This window comes from Primulina huaijiensis, chromosome 6, assembly GCF_012295235.1.
Source record: "Primulina huaijiensis isolate GDHJ02 chromosome 6, ASM1229523v2, whole genome shotgun sequence".
NCBI lineage: Eukaryota > Viridiplantae > Streptophyta > Magnoliopsida > Lamiales > Gesneriaceae > Primulina > Primulina huaijiensis.
This window is the reverse complement of record NC_133311.1, coordinates 18,822,750-18,839,090: the sequence shown is the minus strand read 5'-3', so window position 1 is coordinate 18,839,090 and position 16,341 is coordinate 18,822,750. Positions and strand designations below refer to the sequence as shown.

The 16,341-nt window shown below is 33.2% G+C and overlaps 1 protein-coding gene across 1 annotated transcript; it reads left to right on the top strand.

Annotated features, from left to right (window-relative positions):
* The first annotated feature begins 7,757 nt into the window (after nucleotides 1–7,757).
* Nucleotides 7,758–11,687, top strand: LOC140980002 (probable GABA transporter 2). Its single transcript, XM_073445720.1, has 7 exons — nucleotides 7,758–7,985; nucleotides 8,293–8,523; nucleotides 9,373–9,470; nucleotides 9,729–9,915; nucleotides 10,274–10,404; nucleotides 10,615–10,851; nucleotides 10,970–11,687. Exons 1-7 carry the CDS (start codon nucleotides 7,901–7,903, stop codon nucleotides 11,357–11,359), a joined length of 1,359 nt encoding a protein of 452 aa, XP_073301821.1. The 5' UTR covers nucleotides 7,758–7,900; the 3' UTR covers nucleotides 11,360–11,687.
* The last annotated feature ends 4,654 nt before the right edge of the window (nucleotides 11,688–16,341 follow it).

Sequence of the window (16,341 nt, the reverse complement as noted above, 5' to 3'; positions counted from 1 at the left end):
ATTTTATTTTATTTTTTTAAATTTTGACTTGACTTTTAATCTCTATAAAAGTTAATATGATTAAATTTTTAAATATTAAATATCTGAATTAATTTAATTTCTTTGTATAAACACACTAAAAGACAAGGAAAGATTTTTTTAAGGTTACTTTTAATAATAATAATAATAATAATAATAATAATAATAATAATCTAAGATTTAAACATTTATTCTTTAATTTATCAATTTATTAATAGATTTGATATAATTAAAATTATAATAAAAAAACGTTTTTCTGCCACACTTATTCTCATATTAAATTTGCTTCACCTGACGTTTGGGCAAGCTCTACTTCCTTAAAAAACATAGTTTATAATGTCCCTCATTTTACAGCAAACGACGAGTACAAAATTAAATGTCATTTTTTCGAACAAAATAAACCCATTGCCAAAATACTCATGTAAAAGAGAACATAATAGACACCAGCTGGTGGTACATTATTTGCTTTAAAATTCTAAATCCGAAAGTAACACAAATTAAAGACCCTCACAGCAAATCGAGCATGCAATTCACAATCTGTGTCCATCTCCTCCAGAGCCCCTAGCACCCGAAAGCTCCTTCGAGTTTCCAATATTGTCAGCTTGATTCAAAAATATCCCAAGGTCCGCTCCCACATTCTTGATTATCGGCGACAAATTCTGAAACCACTTTTTGTGCACTTGAATAACCTTATCGGCCTCCAATTTTTCTCTCTTCAACTTCTTTATAGTAAGATTAGTTTCAAGATTTTGACGACTTAGTTTCTCCACGATCTGAAGAGCCAGGATATTTTGTCTCTTTAGTTCTTCCACGCTCTGGTCAGTTTCTGGTAATTTGCGCTTCATCCTCTCCATAGCCAGTTTCGTCTCAAGATTTTCCCGCGACATCTCCTTTATAGCCTGGCCGGACTCGATTAGTTTACGCCTCAGCCTCTCCTCGTTCTGATGAGTTTCAGATAGTTTACTTCTCATTTCTTCATTGATTTTTGTGGCTTCCGATCTATTCTTCCATAACCTGAAAAGCTCCATGTTCAACTGTCTCACCTTCAAATCGAAAAACTTGATCTTTTCTTGGTACACATCAAGAGTCTTATCGTTCTCCGATACTTTACTTTTCAGCTCACAAACAATCTTATCGTTTTCGTTTATTATACCAACTAACTCTTTCATCTCCTCTACCAACTTTGTGTTTTTCACCTTCAAATCCTCCCTTTCCTTTTCGCTCTTAAGTAACTTCTCTTCAAGATAGGTATCCTCTGGCTCCGTTTTAACGATTCCGATCCCGAGTCTCATTTTCTTTTCGATGTTCATTAAAAGTTTCTGGACATCATCAAGCTTACCTTCAAGAACCAAGCGTTCGATGAGTTTCACCAGCTGCGGGATTGGTGATCTTGAAGGGGTTATAAGCATCAACTTTCCAGGATTCGATGTACTCATTTTTATGTTTTCTTGCAGAACAAACCGAGATGGATTATAAAAAAAACACAAAGGTTTAGGGCTGTGAAAAGGATGAATGCTTTGTGCTGTATGCAGAAAAGCAATGTTTCACATCAGAATATTCTCTGCATGCATCCTTGTGTGTGACAGAGAGAAATGAGTGTACTCTAGAGCCTGCCTCTGAGGGTGATTTTATACTGCAGCCAAAGCGCCACGTGTTTTTACGTTGAACCAACGTAAATGCGAAGGGTGAAACAACTGTAATAATAGTTGTTGGATTATGAGAATCCTCACGCATAGATTTGTATGATTTAATGTATTAAAAATATCTAAATTTATTTTTTCATTGTGGTTATAAGAAAATCAGGACACTAGATTATGCAATCATACCTAATAAAATTTAGTTTTCAAGAAAACTTTGGCCACAAATTGCATGAGATTTGCATTATATGTATACAATTGGATTAAAAAAAGCAGTAATATCTGTGTATTGGATTGCTATTTACAGTGAATTAATTGTTTGAATAAATGCCAGAAATTTTGTATCTTGCCAAATTACAAATATGCAGATTAGGGATTTTAAAAATGGGAATTGGACAATATATGGATAAGGATGGTTCTATTACTTGGTTTAAGAACTAATAAACAATGTTATTTTTTTTATAAAAAAAAAAAAACTGCATACCGAACTTGTACCTATGTAAGCATTGCCGAGAAAACATATCAAAATTGTATATACAATAGATGAGTGTGACATCAACAATACTCGAATAAACGTGCACGGTAGGTGTGCAACATCCAACATATAAAAATTGAATTAAATGATTAAGCTGACAGTTTTTTTTACTAATAATTTACGTATCGTTTTGCATGAACCAGGCCAACAAATAATTAACAAAAACCTTGATCTTTTTTTCTTTTTTTTTTTAATGTTTGTGTCACAAAACTACGGTTCTAGATGTGTTCCATGGTAAACTCAATCAAAGTGACGTTCTAATTTAAAATTATAGTATTATATAATTGCAAATATTTGACAAAATTGTAGTAGTAATAAATTTTGTATTAAATTTAAGTTCAAATTTAAATTTAATGATATTATTTCTAATTATTTTTTTAAAAAAAGTAAAAAAATGGCATCATTAAATGTTAAACCAATAGATAGGAGGCCATTAAATGACTATTTATAGATTGAACAAATTTACCAGAACTCAACAACTACTGTGGCTTTCTTAAACATATTTTTTTTATATTTTTTATCATGGCTTTTCTTTCAACCAAATATTGCATGAATTCCATGGATGACAAATGTACAATTTCAATAGACTAAAGAAACTAATCAGTTCGCCAAATTGTTTGATTTCATTTTCAACGCTTTATAATAGAATTTGATTTAAAAATATCATATATATGTGCTTTAATATGAAAATTAATAAAATATGTAGATGAAAATGTGCATGATTAATATGAAAAGTATCATATGTAATATATATTGAGTAAATCAAATTAAATGTGTTAGATATATGAAATCACACAAATCTTGAAAGAATAGTCAAAATAATGTAGATATATAAAACATTTAATCAAAATATAATTGAAAAGAACTTCAAAACCAGATACACAATAAGTATAAGGTCTCACAAATCTATATCCGTGAGACATATCGACTCGATCCATATTTGAAGTCAAAAATAATATTTTTTTTTATAAAAATTAATGTTTTTAAGTCGTGTCGGATAAGAGATCTGTTTCAAAAAATTTATTAATAAGTCAGTCTCATAGAAGTTTTTGTGTTTAATATTTACAGTAAACAATATCAGTTTTATTTTGTTAATTAAAATATACGTATAGGTCTATATATATATATTTTTTTGAATTGAGGAGGAGATTGTTATAATTGATTATAAAATCCTAAAATTAATTTTGAACTTAAAATATTAATATGAAATGAGCTACAAATCATTGATTGTTTTGTTTAGTCTAAATTAACGTTTTTTAGTATATGATATATGGACCTAGTTTTCCTGTCACAATATCTACTCAAAGTGACTCGACAAGACTCCATTTGGGACATGTGTATTGGGCCGTACCACACAGATCGACAAGCAAGAAGCCCAACACTCAGTTTTACGAAATGTTTCATTCTTATTTCCTTTATTGGGGCAAACGGGCCACCTTTTTTCCCCTTTTCTTTTTAACTATTTTTTTGGCATTAATTATTTAACGAAAGCCGTGAATTTCAATTAAAGGGAAAATTTAATTCGAGGAATTTATATTTTAAAACATATTTTAGCAAGGAGTGTTTCTCAAGCTATATTTTACGAAAAATAAAAGTAGTATTTAATAAATAATCCTACGATATGATCTAAAATATAAGCATAAACATAATAAACACAAGTCTTTTGTGAAACAATCTCACACAAGTTTTTGTCAAATCTAATTTATTTATAATTACACAATATCATGGGAAAAGCTAAACAAGAATAGTTTGTGGTTAATTTATTTCTACTGTTAAAATAAAATAACCCTATTATAACCAATCATTTTCATTGTTATTGTTTAATTATTATTTTTAATTGACTTGATTATTATTCAATTAATTATGACTTATAACGACATACCAAATTTAATATTTCATTAATTTAAAATTATATATATATACATNAGACAGGCGACGTGTTCACAGCACGTTTTGCTGATTGTCATTTTAATGAGGAAATCTTCCCAATGTTAGGGGGAGAACAGAAACATACCGAAAAAGAAATTACATGGTATGTATCATCATTGTTACATCTGGATCCAAGAACAAAACAATGTGAAAAAGATGTACAGCAAATTGTGCACTTGCAAAGAATAGCAAATCAAATACCAGATGCATTTGCAGACACAAAAGGGGTAACTAAATCATATATACATGCTGCAAATGCCCCTGCTCGAATTGAAATTCCGAAGAAACAAATTGAAGATAGTCATGATGTCATTAAACGCCTGAAGCGTGGAAGGCCAGTTGGTTCCAAGGATAAAAATCCTCGAAAAAGAAAATTCATAGAGAAACACAATGATCACAAAATAGAGAATGATGTTCCTGAAGAAACACATAATGATCACAAAATAGAGAATGATGTTCCTGAAGAAACACATGATGATGAAAATGTTTTGTCAGAACCACAAACTGACGAGAATCATGAAATCTCTATCAATTATATTAATACTGGAAAAATATGGAACCGAAAAGATATAGAAGAAATTGATGATATATTTTCTTATAATGTGGCAATCGACATCATAAATGATAATGAAGATCATGAACCAAAATCTTTTGGTGAATGTAAAAATCGGCAGGATTGGATAAAATGGAAAGATGCCATCCAGGTTGAATTGGATTCGCTAAATAAACGTAATGTTTTTGGACCTATAGTCCTTACACCTGAAGGTGTAAAACCTGTTGGATACAAATGGGTTTTTATTCGAAAGCGAAATGAGAAAAATGAAATAGTAAGATATAAAGCTCGACTTGTTGCACAAGGTTTTTCTCAAAGGCCTGGAATTGATTATGAAGAAACGTATTCTCCTGTGATGGATGCAATTACGTTTCGGTATTTGATTAGCTTGGCAGTATCTGAAAATTTAGAAATGCGTCTTATGGATGTTGTTACAGCCTACTTATATGGATCACTTGATAGTAATATATATATGAAAATCCCTGAAGGATTTAAGATGCCTGAAGCACAAAGTTCAAAACCCAGAGAATGTTATTCTGTGAAATTACTAAGATCATTATATGGGTTGAAGCAATCCGGCAGAATGTGGTATAATAGGCTAAGTGATCACTTGATGAAAAAGGGATATGTAAATAATTCAATATGCCCTTGTGTTTTCATTAAGAAAACAACATCCGGATGCGTAATTATTGCTGTATATGTTGATGATTTAAACATCATTGGAACAAATAAGGAAATTCAAGAAGTTGTGTCATACTTGAAAGAAGAATTTGAAATGAAGGATCTTGGAAAAACCAAGTATTGTCTGGGTTTACAAATTGAACAAAAAGAATGTGGAATATTTGTTCACCAGACAAATTATACAGAAAAGATCCTTAAACGTTTTAATATGGACAAATCAAATCCTTTAAGTACTCCAATGGTTGTTAGATCATTAAACATAGAAAAGGATCCATTCCGTCCATGTGAAGATGATGAAGATATTCTTGGTCCAGAAGTACCATATCTAAGTGCTATCGGTGCCCTTATGTATCTTACAAATTGTACAAGGCCTGATATATCTTTTGCCGTAAATTTATTGGCAAGATTTAGCACATATCCAACAAAGAGACATTGGAACGGAATTAAACATATATTCCGTTATCTACGAGGAACGACAGACTTGGGACTTTTGTATTCAAAAGATGCTAATCCAAGTATAATTGGTTATGCCGATGCTGGATACTTATCTGATCCACACAAAGCACGTTCTCAAACTGGATATGTATTTACTCGTGGAGGCACTGCAATTTCTTGGCGTTCACAGAAACAAACACTTGTAACAACTTCATCAAATCATGCCGAGATTATTGCACTACATGAAGCAAGCCGTGAATGTGTGTGGTTAAAATCAATGACTCAACATATCCAAATCTCATGCGGATTATCATTCGACGAGAAGCCTGTGATACTATATGAAGATAATGCTGCATGTGTTGCTCAAATGAAAGAAGGATACATAAAAAGCGACAGAACTAAACATATTCCTCCTAAGTTCTTCGCATTCACCAAGGAGCTTGAGAAGAATAAATGTATTGATGTTCGTCACATTCAATCAAGTGAAAACTCATCAGATCTCTTCACAAAGGCACTTCCTACGACAATATTCAGAAAGCACATATATAATATTGGGATGCGCAATCTACGAAATTTGTGAAGAATTGTTCGTGTCAACATGAGGGGGAGTTTACGTGACTGCACTCTTTTTCCCTTACTATGGTTTTTATCCCAATGGGTTTTTCCTAGTAAGGTTTTTAACGAGGCAGTATAAAAACACGTAATGTATACAATCATTATGATCATCATCACAAGGGGGAGTGTTGAAATATTATTTAAAAATGTGTTAAATATTTGTGTTGAAAATGTGAATGTTGAATGTTGAAAATTAGGTAAAATTAGGTGTTGAATATTGAAAATTAGTGTGTGATGATGTAGGTAATGATGTATTTTATTTTTGGATTATTTGTAAAAATTTTCTATAAATAGATCTCTCATTTGTGAAGAAAATCACAATTGAGTTGAGAGAAAAATATTATAAAGTGTGTAGTGTGATAATTTTGAGAGTTTGAGATTTTTACTTTTTTACCATAAATTTTTACTTTTTCACAACAACATATATATTATTTGTCTTTTTTTTTTTTATGGTTTTTGGTTCTTTGTATCATCAAAACAACAGTCTCTTACATTTGTTATTTGTAAAAAATTTAATCATTATTTTCCTAGCAACAAGTGGTTGGAATCACATAAACGGAATTTATTATTGACTTTAGCAGCATATTTTGAATATTAAAATAAAATAAATCCGGACATCTATTAATCAATGAAACTTTGAATAAATTTTTATTGGGTCATTCAATCAGAAAGTGGGCATCCCATTCTCATTCTCTCCGCTGAAAAACCTTTCAAACCAATGGATACCTCCTCTTTATTAAATCTCCAGAAAGTGAAAACAACTTCGTGTCATCTGGCTCTGTTACCAAATACGAGGATGCTATCCCCAAACTGATTTGCTTTCTCAATACATCCTCCATGGTATATAAAATTCAAACAGTTTCTTTAGCATTGAAAAGGATCCAGAAATTTCATTTAGAGTCACAAAAAAATTCGATCGAGTGAAGCGATTAGCTCCTCCTCTTATGAAAATAGAAAAAGAAACACAATAATTTGTAATATGAAAATTTCTAAAAGCGTAAATACATATGGCCGACCAAGCATCGACTTCAAAGTTTAAGCACCACCCACTAGTGGTATTACTATTACACCCAACTTACCTTTTCCCGGATAGTAATAATGACAATAATCTTCAAGAATCTGATAAGATAATTTAGGGGAGGGGCCACGTCTATTTTATTAAGCATCTTTTAATAAAATTTGTTATTAAATTTGAATAAAAGACCCTTTTTTGGCAAATACAATTTAAATTTAAATATACAAAATGTCGATTCAATTTTATTTTATTGTTATGTTATTTTATGAAAATTCAAATATATTAAATATTCCCTCTTTAAAATTTCAAATTTTAGTTACACACGAAAGATAAACTTGTGATTTTTTCCACCCAGATTTCTTCAGCTTGCAGTGTTTAGATGCATGTATTTATCTCCATTCCCCTCACGCATAATTTGGCGGACAGGATTCTTCCTTTAAGCCTCTGTAACTCGTTGTCACATTTTCTGAAAGTATATTTCAATGGAAGAGGTTGGGCCGAATGACCCATTTCATGAAATCCGCCGGGAAGACGACGCGGGAGCTGCTTTTGTATTAGAATCGAAGGGTAATATCGGTTTTTTTTCCAATGCCCACTATACATTTCTCTGTGCAAATTGATTTAAAGAATGGATAACGGGGTGTTGTTCGAAAATATGTGGGTCGATTTGAATTTGGAACTGGAGGTTTGAATGATTGAAATTGTATGATATTAAACAGGGGAATGGTGGAAGTCGTGGTTTCATTTTTTTATGCCAGAGAACTTTAATATTATCGCTGCGTAAATTGATTTTATGAGTGCTATTATCCGAGATGTTACTCGATTTGAAACCAGGACCTGGGGATTGAGTGATTAATTGTATGATGGTGAACAGGGGAATGGTGGCATGCGGGGTTTCATTTGACAACGGCGATAGTGGGTCCCACGATACTGACTCTGCCATATGCATTCCGGGGGCTCGGATGGGGGTTGGGATTCCTGTGCTTGACGGCCATGGGAGTGGTTACTTTCTATTCCTATTATCTCATGTCGTCGGTGCTTGATCACTGTGAGAAGGCGGGGCGCCGCCACATACGATTCCGGGAACTGGCTGCAGATGTACTAGGTTAGTTTTCCATTTGCAAATTTGTGTTACCAGTACAAGAGTCGGCCTTGATCAAACTTCATTTTAGAAAAAAATGATTTGTATTTTAATGTTTTAAAATACGAGAAGATATTTTTTTTAAAGAAATGTTTGACCAAACCCCACAAGAGTCAACAGCACGATCACCATTCACCAGCTATTAACTTTATTCATTGTGTCCAAAATATCCTAATTTCCATACAAATTTTTTTGTATTCAGACGTTTGGGCTGCAATTTTTAAAATCGACAGTTGGACGACAATCATAAGATTAAAACTGATTTTTTTTTTACAATAAAAAAGAATCATATCATAATCATGGAAAGTTGTGGGTTTTTTTTTTGTTGTAAGGTGTCAATGAAGAAAATTTATAGGTAGAAGATTTTAATTGCTGCTTGAAATTTTTGTGGAGGAAGAGATCAAAATAGTATCATTTGTTACATATCAAAGCACTTTGTTTGAGCTTTAAGATGACAAAGTTCCGAAATCTAGAATTATTTATTTGGATGTGGTAGAGAGGTGCCGACACACTTATTTTTTGTTTAGGAAAGAGCCATTTACCCTATCACGTTGTCCTGGAATTTGTGTAATGTAAAATCTTCTGTTGAAATATCATTGGATAAAGTAATTGCGAAAACCTTAAGAAAATTCTATGAAGATAGAAAGAAGTATGCTGAATTGTTTTTTTTTTTCTTTTCCTGGTGGTGAGAGATTGTACCTAGATCGCATCTTCACAACACAGTTCCTATATTGAATAAAGAAATCGGCCCAATTTTCTATAATGTTTTTTTTCCACATGACAATCACATGTTTGTGCCTTGATTTCTTTTAGGATCTGGATGGATGTTCTATTTTGTGATTTTCATTCAAACGGCAATTAATACGGGCATCAGTATTGGATCTATCCTTCTTGCTGGGGAATGCCTTCAGGTATAGAAATGCAGGTATCTATTTGCTTTATATGAGGCATATAACAGCCAATTCTTTATTATGCTCCATAGCTTATAAAAACATATTTATGCTGGCACTGATACTCCAATTGTTTGCGCTTACATGGGGAATCTAACTTAAAGAATAATGCATATCTATACTATTTATAGCTTCATAATTTAAATATTTATATAAAATGTTATTTTCAGTTTTATTTTACTGATATTTACATATTTTATCTAATGCTGGGCAGTGCAGATCATGTATTCAAACCTCTCTCCTGATGGGCCGCTGAAATTATATCATTTCATAACAATGGTTACAGTAGTTATGATACTATTGTCTCAATTCCCAAGCTTTCATTCTCTGAGGCACATCAACCTGGGATCACTGCTTCTTAGCTTTGGCTATACTTTTCTCGTGGTTGGTGCTTGTATTAATGCAGGTGAACTTTTTTAATGCTTTGTTCTCTGTTGAATTCTAGAATGTAGCATATTTTTTTACGAGGAATGCTGCATATGTAACCAAGGATATAGATTAAATAACCATTGTTTTCTTGAATTGCTATATTAGATCTAGGTCTAATTTCTTGAAAACTCTAATCAATTCAAAGGATGGATTAGATATTTGAAAAAGTTCTTGGACATGTGTCATGTTGACCCAGAGCTGCCACTCTGATTAAAACTGGAATGAGTAGATGCATTAAATATAGCTTTTCATGATAGAATTACATGTCGCGGCTAACTTTTAAATGAACATATCTGAATCATGCTTGTGATCTTACTGTTTCTAATATGATGCAGGCACCTCTAAGAATGCCCCTCCAAGGGACTATTCTTTAGAATCCTCAGAATTGTCGAGGGTTTTCAGTGCGTTCACTTCTATATCCATAATAGCCGCCATATTCGGAAACGGTATACTACCTGAGATACAGGTAACATTTATTTAGTTCTAGATTTGAATAACTTATGAATTTTCTTCTTGACTCTTGTTTGAAACAACCATACAAAGGCAAGTCTAATAGCGTTTGGAGAGGATGAATGAGGTCCAGCAGAAAACGTAGCATCTTTAAAATATATAATGCTCAAGTTCCATTACATGATAATTACCATTTTTTGGAATATCACCTTTTAAACATATACAGGCAACACTGGCGCCACCAGCCACAGGGAAGATGACGAAAGGCCTAATAATGTGTTATACTGTGATTTTCCTGACATTCTACTCCGCCGCAGTTTCCGGATATTGGGTTTTTGGGAATAAATCTAACTCAAACATTCTCAAAAGCTTACTGCCGGATGAGGGACTTGCCTTGGCTCCGGTTTGGATTTTAGGTCTCGCAATTATATTTGTTCTCCTTCAACTTCTTGCCATCGGCCTTGTAAGTTCTACCAATTATCTTCAATTCTATTTTCTTTATCAAAGTCTTTCATCATCAGAGTATTGAAAACCCCCAAGCTATGTTATGATTTTAGCGTTTAAGTTATGGCCCTACTCAGGTATATTCTCAAGTTGCTTATGAGATAATGGAAAGGAAATCAGCTGACGTGAACCAGGCAATATTCTCCAAAAGAAACTTGATCCCGAGGATAATTCTTCGCTCCCTCTATGTGATATTTTGTGGGTTTTTCGCAGCTATGCTACCTTTCTTTGGTGACATCAATGCTGTCGTAGGGGCCATCGGCTTCATCCCCCTCGATTTTGTCCTACCGATGCTTCTTTACAACATGACTTACAAACCCACAAAATCGTCCCCTGCATATTGGATCAACAACTCAATTATCATCATTTTCACATGTGTTGGCTTATTGGGCTCGTTTTCTTCTATAAGAAAGCTGGTCTTAGACGCCCAAGAGTTCAAACTTTTCAGCGATGACGTCGAGGATTGAGTAAAAATGGAGGTGATTGCTATCTTACACTTAACACAGAAGATATGTGCTCTGTTTTACGCAGAAATTTGTTGTCAATGATGATAATAACCTTCTGTACGTGTCATTTTGTCGATGAAAGAGCAAGCAACGTGGGGATAATGTGAGCCTTCTTGTCCCAACCTAGTTGGGGTCGATCTTCATGATCTCGATGGCCGAAGTACATGATATGCTTATGCAAAGTTTGATCCAATCTATAGATTTGTAACAAAGTTAATAACGATCGTACAGACAAGAGTGGAATATTATTTGTATAATTATATACACTTGCTTTAATCGGTGACTTAAATTTTATGAAAGATTTTCTACTTTAAAAAAAATATTTAAGAAAAAAACATACACTTTTGAAGAATATCTGTGGCGGGTTATGTTGTTCTTTCATTTTTTGTAATTTGAAAATGATCGACTCTTTTTTAATAAACTTTGTGAGATATTTTTTGGACAACAGTATTTGGACGTATACTAGAAGAGGGGGGCCATAACAGCGAGCAGACTTCGGGACTTTTTGGAAAAGCACACGAAATGAATTTTAAAAAACTCAGACATTTTTACATGTTCAAAATGAGTCAGTTCAATAGGCTAAAAGCAAACGAATAATGTCATAACATGTGATTCAACGTTATAAGAGCATCNACGTGCAACGCACGTGCATTATTTCTAGTATATATATATATTAGTTATTTTGATTTATATTTTTAATAATTCAACTAATGAGTAATTAATTTTAAAAATAAAACATAACGGTTGTTTTTATTGAAAAATATAATTATTTTAACGACTATTTAACGCTACTTCAATAAAAAAAATCAAATATTCATTTATAAATATTCACACATCACACAAATTATTTCAAATATCAAAACACATTATTCTACATCATAAATCACTTCAAAAATCTTCTCTCTTCTATTTTCATCATCTCAATTTCTTTTAAAAATTTATTCTTAAATCCTACTTTGTGTTCCGAAATGGATGACAATAAATGAGGTTTTTTTTAAAAAAAATTCGTGAATTATTCAAAAATGTCGGAAGAAAATACTTCTTCTCAAAATTCACAAATTACACCAAATTATCCATATTTTACATACCCACCAAATTATCTACATAATACATTTCCACCAAATTATCTTTATAATTGATATCCACCAAATTATCTATATAATCCATATCCATGTAATCCACATGTAACCGGTATGCCTTTTAAGCCTCACGAAAAATGAACTGGCCACTCCGACTTTCGTCCCAGGGACCCAACTGTCCGACCATGAATCCCCAATTGAACTCAAAAATTTGGAGAATGTGGATTCTGGCGCTGAGGGTAGAAAAAAACGATCAACCTGGAGAAAAGTTGAAGACGAGGTCTTAACGAGATCGTTTGTCACGATTAGCGATGACCCAATCATCGGCAATGATCAAAAGACGGAAGCTTTCTGGGGACGTATTGCATGTTACTACAATGACATTCGTACCATATTCAATAACATCTTGCAAAGAAATTTCCCAGATATTAATTTCATGATCAACGAGACTCGCTATACGAAGAGGTATATTTAACAGATAGAATATATATGTAATGGGCTACTTTCGTAAAGGTTTTTCCTTGACCGGAGGATCTCAAGAGGATGTTGTTTAAGGAAAGACAAGATACTGCAAAAAAAATATGTTGAACAAGCATTTGGGTAGCTATGATGTATATGTTAATGTTAAAATGAATATAGGAGAATAGATCTGTTAATATAATGTGTATGTAGCATGTGGATCCCACGATTTTTGATAACGTGGAGTTGTTACAACGAGATGAATTCGGATGCCTTTGTAAACAAGTTATATCATATTTTCGATATATTGCAATGAGAAACGTGAAAATACACATATGACAATTTTTTTTATATAATTATTGAATTAAATATTTGGATATCACCTCAAGAATATAGTGAAATAAATCCTCAAAATGATAGAATGTGATCAAGGCATTTGACAACTATTTAAAAAAAATTTATAACACCAAAAAAATCCAGGGACCACAAACATTATTCAGTCATTAATATAGTGTTCTCCACAATCATGTGAAAAACATATTCAATTATTTGAAGGAGATGTGGACCTACTGTTGGTTGTCTTCTGTTGACAAAAAATGACGATCCTAAAATCTAAGTATTACATATAAATTTTCAGAAAATTGGAATTTTACCATTAAAATATATTTAATACAACACATATATGTATAAATCCTCAATAGAATTCATTGTCAACAAAACTTGCACTGGGGGAAAAAAATCATGCTATAATTTGGATGAACTTTGTCTGGGTATCATATGAAGGGGAATACTGAAGATAAGAAAATGTGTATGTTAGGATTTTAATTTCAGTTGGATTATGGAAAAAGGACAAAAGCTACGTATTGATCAAACAGCTGTTCATATTCAGCATACAGGCAAGTCTGTTATTCAAATTACGTAAGCAAAAGATGCTTCCCATAGAAGAAAAGATGCTCCCACAATCTTTGCTATCCCGTCCAAATTTTCCGGAAATTTCGCCTTATGTGGACATTTCTATTGCTCATTGAAGAAACAGTGAACTCCACATATACTAATATATATATGTAATTAAATATACTATTAAGATAAATTTTCGTCAGTATATTCAGTAAAATCTGCATATTACACCCGAAAGCCTTACCAACTACGTTTACGTTGGTTACTGGCTAGCGTAACAAGAGAAGTAACATGAGAATTAAGAGGATAGCTAGATGCTATGTGTAGCTAATCGAGCCGACCATTTTAAACTTGTATCCATATCAGTCGAGTACTTGTAGGACAACATATCTCAATTCGAAACTCAAACAAAAACTCGAAGGTTACGAGCCTGTTCGAAGTCTAATTATAGATAGAGCAAACAAGTTCAAGATATATTGATTTTCAATTTAAATTAAATTGAAATTTTGACTTGATTTACATTTGTAATCAACTATTGTTTAGAAATTTAGTACCGTTTGCGATATTTTGCATTTTATAATAAATATATAAAAATAAGGATCGGTATAGGGATCAAATTATTTTTTTCTTTGCCGTACCAAATGTTAGAAAAATTGCAAACTACAATAGCGTAGAAACGAATTTGTAGAGATAAAGCAATAATCGAAACAAGTGTGATGTTTACAGTATGACTATTATGTAAAAGAAAACAAAACCAAACCGAGGCCTGTAGCATGTACAGTTTCCTTAAAACAGATTCGCCCTCTCCGGTATGTGCTTCGAGGTTTCAGCGGACGTCTGTTTCCCAGGATACAACGGAACAACCAGCAGTGACTTAGCACGAGACACTACTACGGCGAACTGAAAACGTACCTTTACTTTATCACCGAGATTTTACGAGAGGCCAAATAGAAAGATAACAATATGTAATGCAAGAGAGAGCTTGAAAGAGAGAAAATTTCATGTACTTGAAATGAGAAAATGAACCCACTATTTATAAGCCCCAAAATGCACACCAAGAGTCATGGAAGATTAATTAACTCAATTAATCTTCCCATTAACTCAAGAATATGAAGAGTCAAAACTCTTCAATTAACTCAAGAATGTGGAGAGCCAAAAGACACTCCCACATTCATGAGACACAATTTTTTATTCAACCTTTAAATTTTTATTAAAATTTCCAACAATCCCCCACATGAATGAAAATTGATACAAATCTTGGTGACAAAGTTCTACAGTTGAATCCTGCATAGGATAGGTAGGTGTTACCCTTTGAACCTTCCCTCATGAAATATATTTGCTTTACTAGCTGACCAGTAGATATGATGTCCTTGAACTGTTCTGCCGTTTATGTAAATTAAGATATACTTCACACAAGATTCTCCCTGATACTATTCAGTTCTCATGATTGTGTTCGTTTTGGCCATGAACACACGCCTGGTTCTGCAAGAGGGTCTAGAATTGAGCCCTGCAATTCCTTCGAAGCGGCCCCACTTCTCTCTCACATAGGTGATTCTGTATTGCTTCTTATCAGAATCATTAAAAGCCGTAAGCTTATCCTCAACATTCACTGTTTTATAATAGGAACGGACTAGGGATAACCCCCACAGTGATCTACCAAATCAGTGCGATTAGGTTTTCCCATTGAACCTAGTTCTTGGGATCTCCAGTCAGCGTAGGTTGGGTTTTCCTTCACACCAATTTATTCTATAGGCTTGAGCCCCATTCCCCTTGACATTTTCGCAACTAACTCTCTGTTTAACCCTTTTGTTAGCGGATCCGCTATATTATCCTTTGACTTTACATAGTCAACAGATATAACTCCAGTTGAGAGTAGTTGTCTAATGGTATTATGTCTACGACGTATATGCCTAGACTTACCATTATACATATTATTTTGTGCCCTTCCAATCGCAGATTGGCTATCACAATGTATGCATATAGCCGGCACAGGTTTTTCCCATCCTGGAACATCTTCTAAAAAATGACGCAGCCATTCAGCCTCTTCACCACACTTGTCAAGAGCTATAAACTCAGATTCCATCGTGGATCTGGCTATTACAGTTTGTTTAGAAGATTTCCACGCAATTGCTGCACCTCCTAAAGTGAATACAAATCCACTTGTAGATTTTGAGTCTTTCATATCAGATATCCAATTTGCATCACTGTATCCTTCAATAACAGCAGGATATCTGGTATAGTGCAGCCCATGATCGCGAGTGTACCTTAAGTATCTTAGCAATCTGATAATTGCTTTCCAGTGTTCAACTCCTGGATTACTCGTGAATCTACTCAATTTGCTTACTGCATAAGCTATGTCTGGTCTTGTACAACTCATTAAGTACATCAGACTTCCAATGACTCGAGAGTATTCTAATTGAGACATAGTCTCACCTCGATTCTTTGATAGATGCTGACTTGTGTCTATCGGGGTTCTAGCCAATGCAGAGTCATCATTATTGAATTTCT

Excerpts from the sequence above, each read along its gene's own strand:
- LOC140980002 (XM_073445720.1), top strand. The coding sequence starts at position 7,901 with ATGGAAGAGGTTGGGCCGAATGACCCATTTCATGAAATCCGCCGGGAA. Across the intron at positions 7,986-8,292 it reads TTTTGTATTAGAATCGAAGG|GGGAATGGTGGCATGCGGGG; the intron begins GTAATATCGGTT and ends GATGGTGAACAG. Across the intron at positions 9,471-9,728 it reads TTGCTGGGGAATGCCTTCAG|ATCATGTATTCAAACCTCTC; the intron begins GTATAGAAATGC and ends TGGGCAGTGCAG.